Consider the following 22209-nt stretch of genomic DNA (forward strand, 5'->3'; position numbering starts at 1 on the left):
GACAGCGGAGTGTTGAAGTCCCCCATTATTATTGTATGGGAGTCTAAGTCTCTTTGTAAGTCTCTAAGGACTTGCTTTATGAATCTGGGTGCTCCTGTATTGGGTGCATATATATTTAGGAGAGTTAGCTCTTCCTGTTGAATTGATCCCTTTACCATTATGTAATGGCCTTCTTTGTCTCTTTTGATCTTTGATGGTTTAAAGTCTGTTTTATCAGAGACTAGGATTGCAACCCCTGCTTTTTTTTGTTCTCCATTTGCTTGGTAGATCTTCCTCCATCCCTTTATTTTGAGCCTATGTATGTCTCTGCATGTGAGATGGGTCTCCTGAATACAGCAGACTGATGGGTCTTGACTCTTTATCCAGTTTGCCAGTCTGTGTCTTTTAATTGGAGCATTTAGTCCATTAACATTTAAGGTTAATATTGTTATGTGTGAACTTGATCCTGCCATTATGATATTAACTGGTTATTTTGCTCGTTAGTTGATGCAGTTTCTTCCTAGCCTCGATGGTCTTTACATTTTGCCAAGTTTTTGCGATGGCTGGTACCGGTTGTTCCTTTCCATGTTTAGGGCTTCCTTCAGGGTCTCTTGTAAGGCAGGCCTGGTGGTGACAAAATCTCTAAGCATTTGCTTATCTGTAAAGGATTTTATTTCTCCTTCACTTATGAAACTTAGTTTGGCTGGATATGAAATTCTGGGTTTAAAATTCTTTTCTTTAAGAACGTTGAATATTGGCCCCCACTCTCTTCTGGCTTGTAGAGTTTCTGCCGAGAGATCTGCTGTTAGTCTGATGGGCTTCCCTTTGTGGGTGACCCGACCTTTCTCTCTGGCTGCCCTTAAGATTTTTTCCTTCATTTCAACTTTGGTGAATCTGGCAATTATGTGTCTTGGAGTTGCTCTTCTGGAGGAGTATCTTTGTGGCGTTCTCTGTATTTCCTGAATTTGAATGTTGGCCTGCCCTACTAGGTTGGGGAAGTTCTCCTGGATGATATCCTGAAGAGTGTTTTCCAACTTGGTTCCATTTTCCCCCTCACTTTCAGGCACCCCAATCAGACGTAGATTTGGTCTTTTTACGTAATCCCATACTTCTTGCAGGCTTTGCTCATTTCTTTTTCTTCTTTTTTCTTTTGGTTTCTCTTCTCGCTTCATTTCATTCATTTGATCTTCAATCGCTGATACTCTTTCTTCCAGTTGATCGAGTCGGTTACTGAAGCTTGTGCATTTGTCACGTATTTCTCGTGTCATGGTTTTCATCTCTGTCATTTCGTTTATGATCTTCTCTGCATTAATGAGTCTAGCTGTCAATTCTTCCACTCTTTTTTCAAGATTTTTAGTTTCTTTGCGCTGGGTACGTAATTCCTCCTTTAGCTCTGATAAGTTTGATGGACTGAAGCCTTCTTCTCTCCTCTCGTCCAAGTCATTCTCTGACCAGCTTTGATCCGTTGCTGGTGATGGGCTGCGCTCCTTTGCAGGGGGAGATGCGCTCTTATTTTTTGAATTTCCAGCTTTTCTGCCCTGCTTCTTCCCCATCTTTGTGGTTTTATCTGTCTCTGGTCTTTGATGGTGGTGACGAACTGATGGGGTTTTGGTATAGGTGTCCTTCCTGTTTGATAGTTTTCCTTCTGACAGTCAGAAGGACTCTCTGTTGGTCTGTTGGAGATTGCTTGAGGTCCACTCCAGACCCTGTTTGCCTGGGTATCAGCAGCAGAGGTTGCCGAAGATAGAATATTGCTGAACAGCGAGTGTACCTGTCTGATTCTTCCTTTGGAAGTGTCCTCTCAGGGGTGTACTCCACCCTGTGAGGTGTGGGGTGTCAGACTGCCCCTAGTGGGGGATTTCTCCCAGCTAGGCTACTCAGGGGTCAGGGACACACCTGAGCAGGCAGTCTGTCCGTTCTCAGATCTCAACCTCCGCGTTGGGAGATCCGCGGCTCTCCCCAAAGCTGTCAGACAGAGTCGTTCGCGTCTGCACCGGCTCCCGCTACTTCCCCTGTTGGTCTTCAGCTGTGCGCTGTCCCCAGAGGTGGAGACTACAGAGACAGGCAGGCTTCCTTGAGCTGCTGTGAGCTCCACCCAGTTCGAGCTTCCCAGCGGCTTTGTTTACCTACTTAAGCCTCAGCAATGGCGGGCGCCCCTCCCCCAGCCTCGCTGCTGCCTTGCGGATAGATCGCGGCAGACTGCTGTGTTAGCAGTGAGGGAGGCTTCGTGGGCGTGGGACCCTCCCGGCCAGGTGTGGGATATATTCTCCTGGAATGCCTGTATGCTTACAGCGCAGTATTGGGGTGGGAGTTACCCGATTTTCCAGGTGTTGTGTGTCTCAGTTCCCCTGGCTAGGAAAACGGATCCCCTTCCCCCTTGCGCTTCCAGGTGAGGCGATGCCTCGCCCTGCTTCAGCTCTCGCTGGTCAGGCTGCAGCAGCTGACCAGCACCGATTGTCCGGCACTCCCTAGTGAGATGACCCCAGTACCTCAGTTGAAAATGCAGAAATCACCGGTCTTCTGTGTCGCTCGCGCTGGGAGTTGGAGACTGGAGTTGTTCCTATTCGGCCATCTTGCTCCGCCCCCCTTCACTTGTGTTTTAATCATATTTCAGCTGCTGATTTACTTCAGACACATCTCAATGCCTGTGCTAATTTGCATGTTTTTTCAAGAGTTCAACACAAACACATTCCTAGATAGACCTCTATCTAATAAGTGACCTGCATAGTCATGTAATATAGTATAAACAAGTAAGTTATCTTACTGTATATTTTTCAGTACTTACTGACAAAAGAAAAGGTTTTCATAGGCCTAAATGCATTCTGGATGAAATTATTCGCTACTTTCTCTGTTTAAAATTACCTTTTCATTTGCTTGAAGGAAAAAATTCAGATTATTTGAGCAGACAGCTGAGACCAAATGAGCCTAAAGTTCTCTCACTTCTAATATTTAGAATTAGAGAAGGGTATTCAGGTATAGACCCTACATGGAAATAGCCTCCAAATGTAAAGAGAAGATAATCCATGGAGGGCGTCATTCTTTAAAACCCTCTTTGATAAGAGAGGGGGCACATCTTTTGTACACATTGTAAGAAGATTTAAACACCGAGATGCCCTCCCTCCCTCAGACCATGGGGCCAAAACCAAAGGGGGTTTGGAATTTCCCAACTCCACTGCCAAAGATAATCTTGTATTGGGACAAAAGTCGAGGATGACTCAGAATGTAATTAGGGTTGTGCATCTAAGCAAATGACACAATATAGCTTGTGGTACAAAAGAAAAAAAAAAAAAAAGAAAGAAAGAAAGAAAGAAAGAAAGAAAGAAAGAAGAAGAAAGAAAGAAAGAAAGAAAGAAAGAAAGAAAGAAAGAAAGAAAGAAAGAAAGAAAGAAAGAAAGAAAGAAAGAAAGAAAGAAAGAAAGAAAGAAAGAAAGAAAGAAAGAAAGAAAGAAAGAAAGAAAGAAAGAAAGAAAGAAAGAAAGAAAGAAAGAAAGAAAGAAAGAAAGAAAGAAAGAAAGAAAGAAAGAAAGAAAGAAAGAAAGAAAAGAAAAGAAGACAAGGCCCAGGAAAAGGCTGCTAATCTGCTAATGTTTCCACACAGAGACAAGGCTGTGGCAGAAAGAAAACAAAATCTCCTTAATTAGCAAATTATAGCACAGGGGCTGATAAAACTCTGTGTTTTGTAGCTGAGCTACCCACTTATTGCTCCTCCCCTCTCATCATCTGCACAAGTGAGAACACTTCTAATGTTTATACTTAAAACAAATGACAGGGGGGAAAGGTTTCTAATAAGAGGCTGAGCTCAAGCCCCATTTCTAAGAAAATAGAATGGCTCTAGTGTTTTATCAGCATTCTTGCTAATGCCACAACCAACAGGATGAAACAGGCACATAGCACAGAAGACCCTGTAGCCCAGACTTGTTTATCCACAGGCTGCTGGTCTGTATTGTTATCCGGGTGCTTTTTCTTTTCTGATATGTATCTGCTTTGGGAATATTTCCCTGTTCTTGTGATGATGGGCAGGAGAAAGAAAAGACATGAAATTCCCTTGCCTGTGTGCCTCTAAAATGTCACCTCACAGCATGTCCAGACACCCAGCCAAGAAATGGCTTAGTCAGGCTCTCTGCCAACTGGCATGAACCTGAAGATTACTGGGCCTCCTGGAGGGCAATCTTTTTCCCACACAACAAACCTTACAATTTACCTTGCAATGGTCCCAATATTAATACTAATTCCTCTTGCAATATAGGGCAGGGGTCAGCTAACTTTTTCTCAAAAGGGCTGGATATTAAATATTTTAGGCTCTGTTGCAACTCCTCAACTCTGCTTTTGTAGGAGGAAAGCAACCATAGACAATGCATAAATGAATGAGTGTGGCTCTGTTCCAATAAAACTTTATTTACAAATGCACAGACAATATATAAAGGAAGGAATGTGGTTGTTCTTCAATAAAGCTTTATTTACAAACAGAGGTGGTAGGAAGGATTTGGCCCAAGGGCCATTGCTGGCTGACCCTTGATAGAGAGGATGGAAACTCGGAATATTAATAAAATTTCTGCCATTATGTAGTTAAAAAGGTAATGTGTAAAATATAGTTGCATCTAAATTTCATACATCAATTTGATTATAGTCCAAATCTGCTCATGGACTTCATTTGTTTCCCTATTTATTAAAAAATACTAAATAGAGCCAGCTATGCTATAAGCATTGTGCCAGAAAAGTCAATCTGCTACCAGAAATAATAAAACAGAATAATAAATAAAAACTGGTCAATAAGACAGGTACAGGATGTATCTCATAGAGCATAGTGTCTATGAAAATGCAGAGTCACTCATTCTGCAAATATTTATTGAGGTCCTACCATGTGTAATCCACTCTTCTAGGTAGAAGGTATGCTGCATCAAGATAGACAAGGCTGCTGCTCTAATGGAGTTTGCATTCTTAGTAGGTGGAGACAGAATAAATAATCTGACAATATCTAACACAGCATTATGCAGTAGTAAATACTATGAAGAAATAAACAGCATAATAAGGTAGAAAGTCTCTCAGCAAAGTGGGGAAGGTGGTAGGGAATGGTGCTCAGAGATTTTCTGAGAAGACTGCTGAGTGAAGACCTGAATGAAGAGAAGTAGCCAACCATGCGAAGATCAGGGGGAAGAATTTTCTGAGCTGAGTAAACAGCTTGTAAAGTCCCTGAGGCAGGAATGAGCCTGTCTGTTGGAGAAATAACAAGAAGGCCAATGTCACTTGAGTGTCTGGAATGTCGTTTCAAGGTAGTAAATGACGGGGCCAGTGAGAGGTGTGAGGCAGACCATATAAGACCTCCTGGTAAGAAGTCAGATTTTATTCCTATGTTATGAGAAGTTGAAGAAGGATTTTTAAGGGGGAAAATGACATTCTTATTCATTTAAAATTTTGTTAAACCAATACTTATATATGAGAGGAGTGCTATTAAAAGAAAGCTCAATGTGAAATGGTAGAGTCAGGGGTAAGGAAGGACTGTAATTGCCCATAGAAGCCCATAGAAAAGGACCTACTTGCCATAGCCCTAAAACCTGAGATCTCTCAATGGAGACAGTTTGCCAAAAGGTTGTGACAGCAGTAACTGCTAGCTTCTGGGGCTGAAGGGGTTTTTTGGATCTTTTGATTCTAAAATGTAATAAGCAAACAATAACACCTAATTATTTGTTGAAAAGTTAATATAGATTCCGAAGGGCTCTTACTTGGCTTGAAAATCAGGGGTCTATTCTTCAAATGAAGTTGATGGGGACATTTCTCCAACTCGATTTAAAAGACAATTATTTCTATTAATCTTTCTCAGCAACTGCTACTTTTCCGAATTTGTAGGCATAAATTGTGCATGTATCTTATTTTCACCTTTAGTGACAAAATTTTCACATTTAGTGACAAATTTTCACATTTAGTGACAAACTATTAAAATCGTACTTATTAAATATCTACTTTTTTTTTTTTTTTTTTTTTGAGATGGAGTCCCGCTCTGTTGTTCAGGCTGGAGTGCAGTGGTGCGATCTCGGCTCACCACAACCTCCGCTTCCTGGGGTCATTCTCCTGCCTCAGCCTCCCTAGTAGCTGGGATTATAGGCACGCACCACCAGGCCCAGCAAAGTTTTTGTATTTTTAGTAGAGACAGGGTTTTGCCATGTTGACCAGCCTGGTCTTGAACTCCTTACCTCAGGTGATTTGCCCACCTTGGCCTCCCAAAGTGCTGGGATTACAGGTGTGAGCCACCACGCCTGGCCAATGTCTACCCATTTCACACGTTTAGGAAGTTCCCACAAATGTGAAAATAAAACATAAGAGCATTGTCTCTGACTTAGTGTTGCACAGCCACCAGCAGCCACCAAAACAATAATATACCAGTGAGAATTAAGTTCTCATGTGCACATATTATACAGATGTATATTATGATAATCAAGTTCTCATGTGCACACACTATATAGATGTATATTATTATAATTAAGTTCTCATGTGCACATATTATACAGATATATACATATTATATAGATGTATGCAGTAAATGGCTCCCTACTGTACTGAACAAGAAATACTAAGTTCTTGTGCTTATAGAAGTACAAAACATTATCACACAAAAGAATATCTAGCTGACCCTCAAGCAGCCTAGTGCTAACATTTAAGCAAACTTTAAAGTAGTTACAAGGTCCCTTAAATTGTATTATTTTATAGTTACCTTAAATTGTATTATTACATAGCATACTTGAGCACTTGATCTCTTAAAAACTGATTATTACTATAACAGAGGAATTAATCCAGACCCTTAATGAACATGTTCAGAGATATAAAAATGGATAAGCGACATTTACTACACTTGAGGAACTCACAGTCTAGGTGGGAAAACAAACCTAGAAACAAATAATTAAAACAACCACCACAACAACTTAGAAGTACAGTGTTAACATGATACAGTCAATGTACTGCGATGACATTTGAGAACTCACCCTGGGAGAGTAAGTGGAATGTGGGTGGATTTCCTGGAGAAACTGGCAACAGAGCTGACCCTTAAAGAATAATTAAGAAGTTGAACTGGGCCCGGCGCGGTGGCTCAAGCCTGTAATCCCAGCACTTTGGGAGGCCGAGACGGGCGGATCACGAGGTCAGAAGATCGAGACCATCCTGGCTAACCCGGTGAAACCCCGTCTCTACTAAAAAATACAAAAAAACTAGCCAGGCGAGGTGGCGGGCGCCTGTAGTCCCAGCTACTCGGGAGGCTGAGGCAGGAGAATGGCGTAAACCCAGGAGGCGGAGCTTGCAGTGAGCCAAGATCCGGTCACTGCACTCCAGCCTGGGTGACAGAGCGAGACTCCGTCTCAAAAAAAAAAAAAAAAAAAAAGAAGTTGAACTGGAGTGACTGGAGAAGTTTTTGAGATTCTAGATCACTGGTTAAATATAATTTGAATAATTAATAATCACCTACTCTGGACCCAATATTGTTTTAACTAGTGTTAGGACAAATATAACTGTAGGGTATAGTCCTTGCCTATAGGACAACTTACAATCTATTGAGGAGGTAAAGTGTATGCCTCAAATAAAATGCTGATGGTAGACAGCAAAGTGCAGATTGCAATAGATAACGCATTCATATTTTCATTTAACAAATATTTATTTTATATTTATTTTATAAATATGTTATATACTCTTCCAGGCATGGAGGATATGACATTGGACAAACACACAAAGTCACTGGCCTTGTGGAGGTCACATTCTAATGGATATTAATAGAGATTAACATATATGTAATATAGGGGTTTAAAAAAATCATCATCATCAATGTGTTTTGGGTAATAGCATTCCAAATCTTAACTCTGAAGAAAAGAATACAATCTGCAAATAGAGGACATCCTTAACCAAAAAATGTCATCAACAGAAAAACGCTAAATAGTCCAGTAAAATCTTTGTATTTCTTAAAATATTCTAGATGGCAATTCATAACTATATTTTCCATTAATAGTCATCAATTTGAGCTAGTGTAAAATATTTATAGCAAATAGACTATTGTTTTCTGTTACAAGGCATTATCCACTCAATTTATTTAAATTTTTAACCAAAAAAGACACCATTTGACAAAAGCAAAACAGATCTTCTAAGGATTCCCCAAATCCTAGAACATTATACATATTTAAATCTAAATATTTTAAATGTACGTCTTTGTGAACTTTTTGAGATGTGGAGACAGTAAACAGTAGTTCACAAAGCACAGGATGTGGGCTAAATGTTTCCCTGTCATAGAGAAGTAGGAAGAGATCATAAGAAAGTGACAAAGACACTGGGGCCAGTTGTATTTATTATTACTTACCTAAGATCTGGTCACTCTCAGGTATTTACTATGACTTGCTAATAATTCTGAAAAGAGCTATATTATAGAAGAGATAAAACCCAGAAACACACCCAGGTGTTTCACAAAATAAAACTATAATGCATAGTTTTATTCATACCACTATAATATGATGCATATTATTCATACCACTCTTCCTGGTCTGAGAATTCACAATAATGCTATCAACCTGCCTCATTTTAATCAACCAGTGATTATGGAAAGTTGATCTCTTTGAATTAAATCCATCACATCAAGAAAGCAGTGCCATAACAGTTTCAGTATTTACAGTGACCGAGAAATCATTTGCCCCCTTGCATGCCTTGCTTCTCATCCTGTTCAGTTGCAAGACCAGAAAAGTTGAGGAAGGAGGTTTCCCTTCATGGAAGGGGATGCATTAACATAATTATCATATAATTTCATTTAGCGTTGATAACACATGTATTCTGCCTCAAAACTTTCCTGAGAGCGATGCCATGAGCTGCATAATAATCACTATGCTTTGATTAATTATTTTGCCAAATAAATGGAGGGATTAATTTCACTTACATACACTGATAGCCTCAGTTTCTGCAGGGTATTGCTTCCACCTATGGCAACTATTTGGAATCAAAATAGAAGTAATACAAATTGCAGTGCTGAGCATACCAAATAGTTACAGTAAAAAGATTCCCATTTCTATTATCAGAATCAAAATATCACATGAAGTTTAGAACTTGGAGTGAAGAAAACTCCTAATTAAGGGAAACTTTTGAAAGCCTTTAGCAAGTTCTTTGCTGAATGCATTTATTTAGTTTCTTGATCCTCCAACCAATCACATTGACAATGACAAAAGATATGCAAATTTAAACTGACAATAGTCAAGCCACACTGCTCTGACTCATACCAATAGGGACGTTTTCAGCATATATTCAGCTTGATATTTACACTTGAAAGGGTCAATGTAACCAAAGAACATTTTAATAGTTATTCTTGGCTATAATCTGAAAGCTATCCCATAATCATTGACCAAGAACAATGCAAACAAGAATCAAATTTATTTTGCAAAATTAACATATGAAACACGTGCATGATTTAAGCCCAGCAGAATTATGTGTTTACTCTGTCACTGTTGAATAATTGCATAGCAACAAGAAATATGCATTACTATGTTTGAATCACTATTTTGATTATACGTTTTAAGCAAACAAAACATTACGTTTTTGGTAGAATAGATCATTCGGGGTAACTTGGGACTAAATTTTCCTCCCCATTCACTCAAAGAATCCGGACTAATATATGATTGAATTCTCACTAAAAACTATATGGATGGTGTACTGAAGAATAATAACAAGCTATTCAACCAAAATCATTTGTTCACAATGGAAATAAGTTTTACCAAAGAAAAATACAAACATCCTATTAGAAACTACTATTGAAAGTAGTGCCTAAAATTTAAGCTACAATTGAAAAAATACTGAGAGTTCTGTTTGCTTTTTATTCTTCTACCTACCTACTGATTGCCTATTACAGTCCTATACTCTGTAATAGAAAGATTACAATTATCAGGTTTGGAAACTGTAGAACTACTAAGTTCCAGTTAATGTGTCCAATAAAATAACAGTGATCTTAGTTCAGTCCCTAGTGGACAAAAGTAGAATAACTATTATTTGGCATGATTCAGCAGGCGATGACCTAAGCGAGTGTGACCACACAGGAACAAAATAGAGCATTTGTCCTTTCCCTATCTTTTATCTTTTTAAAGGGATTGCCTGGTGTACAGACTAACTTAAAGAAGCCTGATTGCATACCTATTTCTATGTACCAAGTGAATCCATTAACGAGGGAGAGAAGCTTTTCACAAATTGGGACATTGCCTCCATTCTAGTGGCATAGTCAGTGGAATATACTTATTCTCGACTGCCTATTATTAAACAGAGTGCAAAGACAGAATGAATTGCAGAAGTGTGTTCATAATTTAATAGGCATATCTTCAACAAAAACTTTTAAATGGTTTGTAGATAAATAACTGGATAAACTATTTGATTTGATTTCTATAAATTGAGATTACATTCATACTCGACATTAACATTCATAAAATAATATGGATACTTAAATTCGCCAGGTACTGTCTCTGTAACTACAATGCCCTGAGAAGGGAGGTATTTCAGGAATATAGTAGAGACTACATGTTGCGTTCAGCCCAAATCTGCAGGTGCATGTCTTCCTCTACAGCCAGCGTGTTCTCATTGTGAGCAAGCAAGCCTTTTCTGACAGTTCACATTACAATGTATCTTTTTAAATTTTTTTTTCTCAAGGACAGAAGAAAAAATATTTAACAGAAATCAGTCCTCTACTATTCTACCAGTTGCTGAAATTAACAGTTCCCTTTACATAAATATACAATTTCTCCAACCAAATATTGTATTTTATATTTACTCTCACTTCATGTTAATTTTTCTAAAGGTTAAAAAAAAAAAACAAATACTTTGTGATGATTTGCCACCCCAGTGGCACAAAATTTTCTGGTGCAAAATCGATTTGATCTTATTAATTAGTATAGTCATTACGATTATTTATTTTTCACCAACTTGCTTAAGAGGTACATGCTTTCTTTCTTAAGGTAGGGTTTTGACAGAAAGACTCTTAATGCTGAACTTTAAACAAGAGAAACCAGAAATGTCATAAAATTTACCAGGGCTAGACACACACACGGGGTGCCCCCACACATTCATAGGCTTGCGCAAGCCCCCAAAGCTTGGCTTACCCAGGAAGCCAAACCCAGACAGCCGTCTTGCAATTGCAAACACTGCCCCCCTGGAGCAAAAGGTAAACACACAAATGCGCCCCTAAGGAACTTTAAGTTAGCTGCAGTGCAAGAATGGAAAAAGCTCCGTGCTATTAGAAACTGAAAGCAATCACTTACTTTTTGCAGCCACTGAGTATAATTTTCCATCACATGTTCCAGATGTTGAAGTTTCTGGGAAGAGAAATCCGGTTCCACGTGTGGAGCATCTCTCTGCAAAGCGTTTGTGTTGTACTGGTCTGTCGTACTCTCACGACAGTTCCCATCGTGTTCTGGAAGAATGAAAGTGTAGGCACATTGCCCATGTTGAATCCGGTTATATCTTCTCCCACTGTTTTCTGGACTTCGGCGCTGGTTGCTGCACCCTGTGTGAGTCAGAATGGCAGCGAGGAAAGCAAAGGAAAGGAAAACTGTCATTGTACTGCCAGCACTCTCCTTCCGTGCCTCTCGCAAAACTTGCTCCTTTCTTCTGACCTCTAAACTAGTTCTTTATTTCAGGTAAAACTGCTTGTTTGTTTGACTCTATCCCCCTCACAGAAAGCGTTTGAAGAAGAATGATAGAAAACTAGCCATTTGTTAGCTTTGTTCTAAAATGTTAAAATTTTTTATTTCACTGTAATGATATTTTCCTTCGTTAAAACTTGAGATATTTATTGCATAGTAGCTGAGATTTATTGTTTCCTCTCTGTGTGACCGTTCAGCGTGGAGCCTGCCTGAGTCAGCTGCGTGTACATATTCTAGACCCTTTCCTCTACCCTATCTGCTTCAGATCTGCTATTTTCTTCCAGACCTCAGTGAGTTTTATTAAGGTTGCACATCCAAGCCAAGCTGGAAGCAGGCAGCCTTTCACAAGATGACTTGACAGGAATGCGTGAGTGTGCCCCTATGCTAAGGATTGCTGATGGCTTAAGGCGGCAGGATCGTCTTACAAATTGGCTAGATGCGCATGACCTCGATCATGTATGGCCTTCCCGCCCCCTTCCGCAGACAATTGCCTTGAGCCTTTAGCAGATTCATGGCAAATCAATAAATAGAGCAGTCCACCTTAATACACTTTTGGTGTGCATGCTGACCTACTAAAATACAGCAAACTAGCAGTATGTTTTTAAAGTTATTATTTAGTCGAGGGACCCTAAGAAGAAAATTGGCATGATGTCCAATGAAATTATTTTTGATAGAGAATGATAAACCCGTATCATTATTAAATGTCTTTTAAAAACATGTGTTCTTGACTCTGAGGAAAAATATGTAAAATAACAATTTTTACAGAGAGTATTCTTTCATTATATTCACTTAGACTTTTAGAAGTTGAAGAAAATAGTTAGAGAGGATCAAATTAGCAAGAAAATTAGCATCATTTGTTGCTTAAAGCAATATGTTGCACAAAGCAATATAGTATGTGCATATTAAAGAGGATTATCTAAGTACCTTTTGGTATAGGGGTCTTAAATGAAACTGGTGTCCTGATCAGAATGCAACCCTTCATGTTCCGTGTATATAAACTGAGCAACTTCCCTACAAAAACAATGTGGCTACAATTTAAAGCAGTGGCTTGAGAATTATTAATTCCTGTGGTGTATCCTAATCCTATATTTTACAAGGATCTCTTTGGTGGCTACGGCTGTCTTTAACACTGGTATGGAAGTTTACATAAAAACCTCCTGTGGCTGCACAGACACACCATGTGAAAACAAGCATATATCAGGTGTGCTAACAGCCAGCAATGGGCTGTACAGGAGACATCTCTGTGCTTCTGTGAAGGAAGAAAGAAAAATTATCAGAAGATGATTTCCCAAAGGCAGCGTATAAACCTTTGAACAAAGGGACCCATAAATATAAAGAGGCGATAATTTTAGAATTCAGGGAATGGCTCTGAGATGTTTACTAGATGCAGAAAACATGAACTATGAGTTGGGATTTTCATTAGGAACTGGGAGGGCTTTTAGGCAACTGCAGTCATGGTGTAAAAACAGAAGCCACAGCTGTCATCTCCATGTCCTGGAAGGAGAACAGGGCAGTGGGTGAAGGTTGGTAGTGCTTAGAGATGGGCATTTAGGGAGAAGTTAGAGGAGAGGTCAAAACAAATTCCAGAACTAATGCGATTTACTTGGGGAGAGAAACCTTGCCGAGATTCATCAGTCCTTTCCACACTAAATAACAAATTTCTGATTGGACAGATATGGAAGCAAGTTATGCCAAACACAGCAATAAAATATTTGAACCACTTTTGCAGCCTCTTGAACTTTTGCGTGTCTCCTCATTGAGTCATGCATCACTCCTGTGCAACAATAATAATGGCATGCATTAAGACCTTACTGTTTCCAGGCGAAGCACTCCTTACGCACTATCTCATTTAATCATTCCAACAAACTTAAGATCATGGATATTATGTTTAACTCCAATTGATCAATGGGAAAACTGAGTCACAGAAAGGCTAACAGGATGCAATTCACAGAGCTGGCAAGTGATGGCGCCAGTATGTGAACTCAGGCAAACGGACTCAGCCTGTTTCAAACCACCAAGCCAGCCTGCTTTTGGAAATCTCTGCAAGGAATGAAAGCAATTTCAAAAGCGCTCCAGCTGCATTGATTTACAGTCCTAAAGCAGGAGAAGTGACGTACCTAGAAGAAAAAGGACTGTAAAAACCAGAGCATCTCTCCAAAGCGATTAAGGCGTTTTCTAGTGTGAGTGCGCGCGCGCGCACACACACACACACACACACACACACACACACACACACAGTGACAGGTAACCTACGCACAGCCACAAAGATGAAGTGCACTGGCAAAATGCAGATTGTCTAAGAACACTTTCCAATAATGTTTGATTTGAAAATTATCCATGGAAAGAAAAGAGTCCAAACCTGAGACCAGAAGTGTTTTGTGAAGAACTAAATACAGTAGAAAATTGGCAGAAGACTAATGGATGAGTGGTGAGGTTTCTATTAAAGTGCTCCTGTGTTTTTAAACAGCCCAGACTGTTAAAAATCTGTTCCTCCACGTGTGTGTCTCTGTGCGTCTATGTGTCCATATCCATGTGAATTTTCGCAATTGGAATAAATGAAAAGCAGGAATGCACAATTTCCTGAGGGAAAAGTAGACAACTAAGAAAGGGAAGCCTAAAATGCAAATAAAAAAGGAGGGGTCGGGGGACAAAGAGACAGAGAAAAATGTAGAGACTGATTTATTTCTTTTCCAGAAAAACAAAATCAACCACAAACCATAACACTGGAAATACTAGTATCATTCTGAAAAAAATGTCTGAAGATGAATTTTAAGCAATGAGAAAACCCAAGGATGTACAGAATTGACTCCTGTGTTTTTGGAACTACAGTTAAGGAGACTGTAGGCACATTTAAGGATACTGACACACTGAAGATAATATGTTTTGGGGATCATGCATCTAGGCAACAGCAACACTGTTGTTTGTCGTTGATTATTCAGAAATGGGGCACAATTCAGGGTGCATTAAACTTTAGAGAGTAGGGCCGGATGCAATGGCTCATGCCTGTAATTCCAACACTTTGCGAGGCCGAAGTGGGAAGATCGTTGGAGCCTAGGATTTTGAGTACAGCCTGGGCAGCATAGGGTGACCCTCCCTGTCTCTACCCAAAATAAAATAAAATAAAAATTAGTCAGGTATGGTGGCATGGCCAGAACCTGTGGTCTCAGCTACTCAGGAAGCTGAGGTGGGAGAATCGCTTGAGCCCAGAAGGTTGAGGCTACAGTGAGCCATGATTGCCACTGCACTCCAGCCTGGATGACAGAGTGAGACCCTTTATAAATAATAATAATAATAATAATAATAATAATAATAGGCAAATAATAAGAACAAGTCAATTAAAATTCATCTACCAAACCTCCATGAAGGGTAAAATATTTCTAAAGAACTAAACAATTCTATTCAATTGAATTCTGTGGTAGCTTGAACACAAAACTTTGTGTTTTATTAGAACTCTAGAATAAGGAAGTGTAGGCTTTAAGGTTTTGATCTCATATCTACAAAGAGTCCTAGTAAATGTCCCACTCATTCTGAAATTTCCAAAGGGACCGAGAGCCATTTATACCAGAACTTCATGTGCCTAAATCTGTCCTAAGAACCAGTTTTTGCTAATTCTTTGGTAAAGCTTTCTTAATTTCTCCAGGTCCAATAAATGGCTCTCTGTGTTAAATTTCAATAACCTTCTCTTCATGTCTCCAAAACTGCACTGCTCACGTTGCTTGCTAATTGTTGCCTTTTTTAAAAATCTGTCTCTTCCTTTTGCTGTGAGCTGCTAAAGTAATCTTCTCTTTGTCATCATTGATTCCTCGACATTCACTATGCACTTTGTTTGAGGGAATGAAAGAATAAGCAAATAAATGAATGAGCTGATTAATGACTCAGTTGGTACAACTTCCTGACTCTCTATCTGGTTACTACATGACTGGCCACATTCATTGCATTTGTTGGGTGAGTTTGCCTAGAATCCCTAGGCATAAAGAACTGAGGATAAAGCCAAACTTATTCTAAAGAATTAGTTAGACATAAGAGCAAAGTGCAATAATAATTCATAGTATTATTTAACCCTTAACAAATAATTTTCTCATCGAATGTTTACAGAACCCCCATAATTATGTAATATTATATACTATTGTTCCCATTTTGCTGATGAGAAATGTGGAGCCATAGAGGTTAATTGCCCAGGATCTATGATATCTTAGGAGGCAGAATAGGAATTTGACCCTCAATCCATCTAACTCTGAGGCTCACATTCATTTCCCACTGAGCTATATTGTGTATGAGAATACTTCAATATTGAGAAAATATTTCTTAGAATTTAGGGGACAGGAACAACATGGTGACTTCCCCCCTTCAGAAGTCCCTTTCCTCTGAAACCCATGGCTTTCACAGATTCATGTTATGATCTTCCAAAACAGAGATAATATTAAACCAGGATGCACCAGTATGATTAGATGTGCTTACCAACAGCCAATCTGATTAATCAGGTTATACTTTAGAAATATTCTACATGGTTGGTCCTATGACATGTCATCTGTTAGATATCTTGATCATCACTCCAGGTCTACAGTAAAATCAAAATATATGAAAAAAAATAGTATTTATTTCTCAAAAATACCACCAGGCAATGAGATTCAAGGAAACACTCCTCTGGTCTTTATACAACCACTTATAAGGGAAAAAGGGGTGGGAAAGTATTCTCCTACTTTGTGTTCTGAACACAATGTGGTTCAGCACAGCAAGGGTCCCATATTCTATGACTCTGCTCAGGCACTTTTAGGGATCAAGACTATCATCAGGGCTATAGAAGTGGCAGCTCTATCTAAAAGGAGTGAAGGCACTTGGCTGTAGTTCCTGGAAGCAGAGCCAAGACTCCTTCACTCAACTATGTAGGCAGCAAAGGTATCCACAACAGATGGAAATATCACAGGGGACAAAATCAAAAACAGAAGAAGATGGAGGATATCACCTGGTAACTGAAGGCACTTCATGAGGACATGTAAAATATCCATTTAGAACTCCCATACTAACTGGGAGGATGTTACAAAAAGCTGGAAACACTGCAGCAAGTGGGATGAAGACAGGAGGCATATAGATAAGTGAGGAAAATAAAAATTATTATATAAATATTCCTCTGCCTTTTGATGAGAGAGATTTCTGGTAATTGTTAGGTGTCTTGTTTGTTAAGTAGGTTTAATTTTATTTTATTTTTGAGACAGGGTCTCACTCTGTCACCCAGGCTGGAGTGTAGTGGCATGATCTCAGTTCACTGTAGCCTCTGCCTCCAAGGTTCAAGTGATCCTTCTACCTCAGCCTCCCTAGTAGCTGGGACTATAGGCATGCGCCACCATGCCTGGCTAATTTTTGTTTTTGTAGAGATGGAGTTTCACCATGTTCCCCAGGCTGGTCTCAAATTCCTGGAATCAAGCAAACTACCAGCCTCGGCCTCCCCAAGTACTGGGGTTATAGGAATTGTAAGTTGGTTTCAAACTATAGATACGCAAGTTCGAAACCACTGGGACTGAATTAATTTGCTCTACCTAAGAAAGGAGGGAAGGGATTAAGAGACTCAGGGAAAGATCTAGAAATGGGGGACTGGAGCTAGAGAGGTTTAGAGGTTCTGTGTCAGGCAGAGCTGCTAAAAGAGAGAGGAGGCCTGTGGCTGTGTAACCATGAGAGACTTGGGAATATAAATCAGGAGATTTGGAGTGAAATAATGTTTCCAGTGAGATCAAACTCATCTGTTTCAGTAAAATATATACTTTGGGGCAAATGACTTCTTAAGGGTGAATAGGAGGAATTGAAGCATTGGTCTTTGCTTCAAACATGGGAACAGGTAACATATGTATCACATAGACTATTATTGTGAATGCAATTGAAGTCATTTGTTTCAGGTTTGTTTTTCACTCTAGATCAGAGTCCCGAGGGCTAGGACTGTGTCTGTCTTATTGATCTGTCTATCCCCTTTTCCTGGCACAGAGGAGGAACTTTATAAATATCCAGCTGACTGACTGATTCATTCGCCTTAAATCTCAGTGATGAGACGTGAAGACACAGAGCCAGTGCCTTACAAGTTTTTGGGTGCTAGACTTGCACAGACCCTAGAGATCTCACTTTGTGGTGAGTCACAGAAGGCACCCAGAGTCCATAGATTGCAAAAGTCAATCCCAGTAATGGTAGTGGAATAATACCTAATACTTCCAGCCACCTATGAACATTGCCAAGGTTGAAAAACCATTCAAGAAACATCTCAGAAATACTTTTAAATGTGAGATTAGTTGTTAATTCTACAATGAAGGTCACTTCTAAATACACACAAGCCAGAAAAGAAAACAAAGAGCTGAGGACTGTATGAAGCAGAAATAAAGATGCCAACATTCCCCTCATACCAGAATGAAGAAGGACTTCCATTGGAGACCCCGTGAGATTTTATTAGAAAAAGCATATAAACTACTTTGCATTTACTAACTGCCTCCTTCTTTCTTCTCTTTTTCCCTACAGAAGTCTTGATTCCTAGATGAGAGAAGAATGCAAAGGCCTCTCTGTCTCAACTTTTCCAACTCCAGAAAGCATATGTATTTTACATGTTCTAAGAAACTCTAAAAAAGAACAAGTAATTTCAAGAAATGCCTAGAATTACCATTTGATGGGTTATGGTACCCAATGGTACTTGGATAGTTCATATAGCTGGTTCTTGTAGCCAAAGTACCCTCCACTGAGAGTAACTCAGTGATGTAGGACTTTCTGTTCAGAGGGAAATCTATGTTGTGGTCACAGAGTTGTGACAACCTCCACTCATAAGTTAGAAAAAGAATCATTCACAAGCATTGTAAACTCAGATTAAAAAAAAAAAAAAAAACTAGGGAAATAAGATCCTTAATGTTTTCTAAAAATGCTTGTTTTTCTTCTCTTAGTCTTATTTTTATACTCTCTCTTAATCTAATCTTACTTCTGATGTAATACTGTCTTATCTCTCTTTCCTCCTGCCAGATTGGATGAACTGTTTCATAGTGGTTAAGGTGGGAGGATACAGACTGCTTTGTTTTTGTTTTGTTTTTTTAATTTCTTGTCTATGCTAGTCCATGTTAGATGATATTAGAGAAGACATTTAATTACTCTAAGCTCAGCTTCCTTATCTGTAAAATGAAGACCGTAATAACAGTACCCATTTTATAAGAATGTTGTGAAGATTAAATAAGGTAGTGGATATAAAGTACTGAGCACAGTGTCCAGACCATATCCAAGTGCTCTCAATGTTAGTTCTTGTTTCTAAATGTGAGTTCTTTTTTTGTGCTCAAAAATTGTGCTACTTTTTGCCTTGCTTAGTTGAATTGTATAAGTACATTTACCTAATTTCATTCCCTATCATTTTGCCCTCCTAAATGTTTAAAATTATTTCTGAACGTCTTAAAAAATCACAAATTTAAGAAGCACATTTTAAAATGAGAGGATGCCCATGTTCACAATGATATTCATGTAAATAGCTCTGGGTTCTTGAGGGCAATGTTGTTCTTTACTGCGGCATCCCCCTAGCACCTGAAACAGTGAATGCCTCTCACATCATTGGTGCTGGAAAGGTATTTGTTGAACGAATAAAATGAGTTGGGGACAATTCAGTAACAATGTACTACTCTGGCTACTGAGACCAGAGAAACATCAAGTAGGGCAAACAGACATGTAAACCAATCACATTTGATAGTGAAAATTTTATGCCCTGGGAGCTATGGGAGCAATGTGGATACCATTTATGGCTTCATCACCATGACTTGTTATCTGACTCAATTCCGGCCAATTCAACTGGATGATCTTATTTTCAAGAACTTCTTTTATGGCTAGACTTGTGGCATATATCATTCCATTCTGTTTCCTCAGAGATAATGTGTTTGCCTCTGATACACCAAAAATGAACTGGAACACTCTATTATTAATCTTATATGAAATACACAGTTTGGTATGAACTGTGCATAAGGAAAAGATCTTAATATATATATTATATATATATTATATATATATATATATATATTTCCAAAGCCAATTTCACTCCTTCTCAGGCTCTAATCAGATTAGAAATTTGGTAATTAAATTAGAAAATAAATTCTAGTGGTACATAAAACACTTAAAAACATGATTGCTTGGCCGGGCGCGGTGGCTCAAGCCTGTAATCCCAGCACTTTGGGAGGCCGAGACGGGCGGATCACGAGGTCAGGAGATCGAGACCATCCTGGCTAACACGGTGAAACCCCGTCTCTACTAAAAATACAAAAAACTAGCCGGGCGAGGTGGCGGGTGCCTGTAGTCCCAGCTACTCTGGAGGCTGAGGCAGGAGAATGGCGTGAACCCGGGAGGCGGAGCTTGCAGTGAGCTGAGATCCGGCCACCGCACTCCAGCCTGGGTGACAGAGCAAGACTCCGTCTCAAAAAAAAAAAAAAAAAAAAAAAAAAAACATGATTGCTTTAAACCAGGTTCTTAGTTCATAACTGACCCATAAAGACTAGTCCTTTAATGTTAACCATAAACAAAGAACCTATCTGGTCTCTGAAAAGTTTATACTTTCTTTTCCATTGATTACATGTCTTTGTTCTTTCCTCTTGATCTTTCTCTTCTAAATAGCACAAATCTTTAAAGGGAGGATTGTGACAATTAAAGAAAGGCTAGAATAGAAGAATAGAAAACAACCATGACTCAAACATGGGAAAGGATTGTCATAGCCACATTGTTCTTCATAGCTAAATTTTCCTGCCACTTGTGATATGTACAAATGGATCACTTTTAGCACCAGAAGCACTGAACAGGCTGAATATTTTGCAAAATATTTCCCAAATTTCTGTTATGTTCATGCCACTTTGGTGGTATTTGCCATGCCCTATGTACTACTATGTACCTACATAGTTTCCTTAACTCAGTTTTAAACTGTCTACATATCTTAGATTTAACCTAAACAATAGTATTGGGAAAAACAAGCACTCGTTTTTATATATTTTATTACATTTTATATTAAAATAAGTACACAATATGAAAATGAGTATCTGTCCATGTGCTACCCCTCAAATATTTCATTTCCCAGGGGAACATGTACCATACTTTAGGAAATATTACTTAGTCCTATCAAAAGTAGAGTCATCCTCTCCTGCAAAATGAATAAAACGATACCTCCTGTCAATATATCCATGGAAAAAACTGTTGTAGTTACAGTTCCTCAAGATTTGTTTGCCTCATGTTCAGAATGCTTGGTGATTGTTTCCATTCTGTAGTCTAATCAGAAATACAAAGGGTGCTTTTGCATCAGAAGCTTCTGCATTTATGCTGCCAGTGAGCACATGAAGAACCTCCCTCAGTCCCACCCAGGGAAGTCATGGCTGGGATTTGCAATAGCCCTATTTACAGTTCTGTCCACTAACAGAAATGCCCAACTGAAGGCCTGAACTTGCAACTAATGATTGACCAGGAATTTCAATAGCTCTTTTCTTGATTTTGGCATTGGAAAGAATAACGTAGTTATTTAGTATCTGAAGAGTAAATCTTCACTCCCTTTTAGTCTTACGTTTGGAAGAGTGTTGGGGAAATAGTAAACACATTTCCTCTCAAGAGTTGCATTTCCCTGGAGAATTTACATTCCTTCCTGACATCCTTCAAAAAGCCATAAAAACATATCAGTTCAAAGAGGGAAAGGAGAGTTAATATTTAAAGGAGCTGCTAGGAATCGATTACTTTCAGTTTAATAACGGCTACCATTTCTAGAGTGTGATATATCCAGGGCTATGCTAATTAATGTGCTTGCATTATCTCATCTATAACAATGGTCACAACAACAAAATATAGGACCTTTTATTACCATCATTTTACAGAAGAAAAAACAAACTTAGAGAAGCTGCAGGAAGGACTCAAAGCTAGTGTTTTCTGAACTCAGACCTGAAGTTTTTAACCATTACATATATATAAACCCTCAGTCAGTCTTTTTAAAGCATCTGCTCGTTTAAACCCCAAATTAATTATCTTCCTGATTTTAGTGTACATTTTCTTATTTGTTAATCCAATAAGAAGCATAGAACTTGATAGCCAATTAGACTAAAGAAGTCATAAGAATTAAAAAAGGAAGCTATCCCCAAAAAAGTTAATAATTACATATACTTACTGTATGTCAAGTGCTTTATGTACATTATCAAATTTAACCCTTAATACAATCATATCATATGAATTTTACAGATGAAGAGACTGAAGCATTCGAAATGAATTTGCCTAAGATTATACAGAAGGGACATTTTAACCAGGCCATTTGACTCAAGGGCCCAAACATCTTAATTAACGTGCTAAGGAAAGCTCTCTAAAATTTGTGACAAAAAACAAAGCATGTTTAAGGTACTTACATGTAGGACTGTAACCAGCTGTATCCTCATCTTCACTGGGTGCAAAGGACAAGATTCAGAGTTCTCAGCATATGATCCCGGGTGGGCAGCTTAGCATCACCTGGGATCTTGTTTGTAATGCAAAATCTGGGCCCCACCCAGATCTCCTGAATCAAACACCTGAGTTTGGGTCTTAGCTCCTTTTGTCAGGCCTTGCAGGAAATTCTGACGCAGGCTCAAGTTAGAAAATTGTTGGT

At 38.9% G+C, this 22209-nt stretch overlaps 1 protein-coding gene across 3 annotated transcripts in view; it reads right to left on the reverse strand.

Annotated features, from left to right (window-relative positions):
- ANGPT1 (angiopoietin 1) overlaps positions 1-12024 on the reverse strand; it is a 268345-nt gene extending 256321 nt beyond the window's left edge. The window contains exons 1-2 of one of the 3 annotated variants that reach the window (XM_030938246.1): positions 11902-11961; positions 11232-11476 (exon numbers count right to left, since the gene is read on the reverse strand). In XM_030938246.1, the coding sequence (XP_030794106.1) occupies positions 11232-11261 (30 nt within the window). In that variant the 5' untranslated portion in view covers positions 11262-11476; positions 11902-11961. Of the gene's footprint in view, positions 1-11231 lie in introns of all 3 variants that reach the window. The other 2 variants (XM_010370816.2, XM_010370817.2) reach the window with 2 other exon arrangements.
- Between the last annotated feature and the right edge of the window lie 10185 nt (positions 12025-22209).

Source organism: Rhinopithecus roxellana, chromosome 9 (genome assembly GCF_007565055.1).
Source record: "Rhinopithecus roxellana isolate Shanxi Qingling chromosome 9, ASM756505v1, whole genome shotgun sequence".
Classification (NCBI taxonomy): domain Eukaryota; kingdom Metazoa; phylum Chordata; class Mammalia; order Primates; family Cercopithecidae; genus Rhinopithecus; species Rhinopithecus roxellana.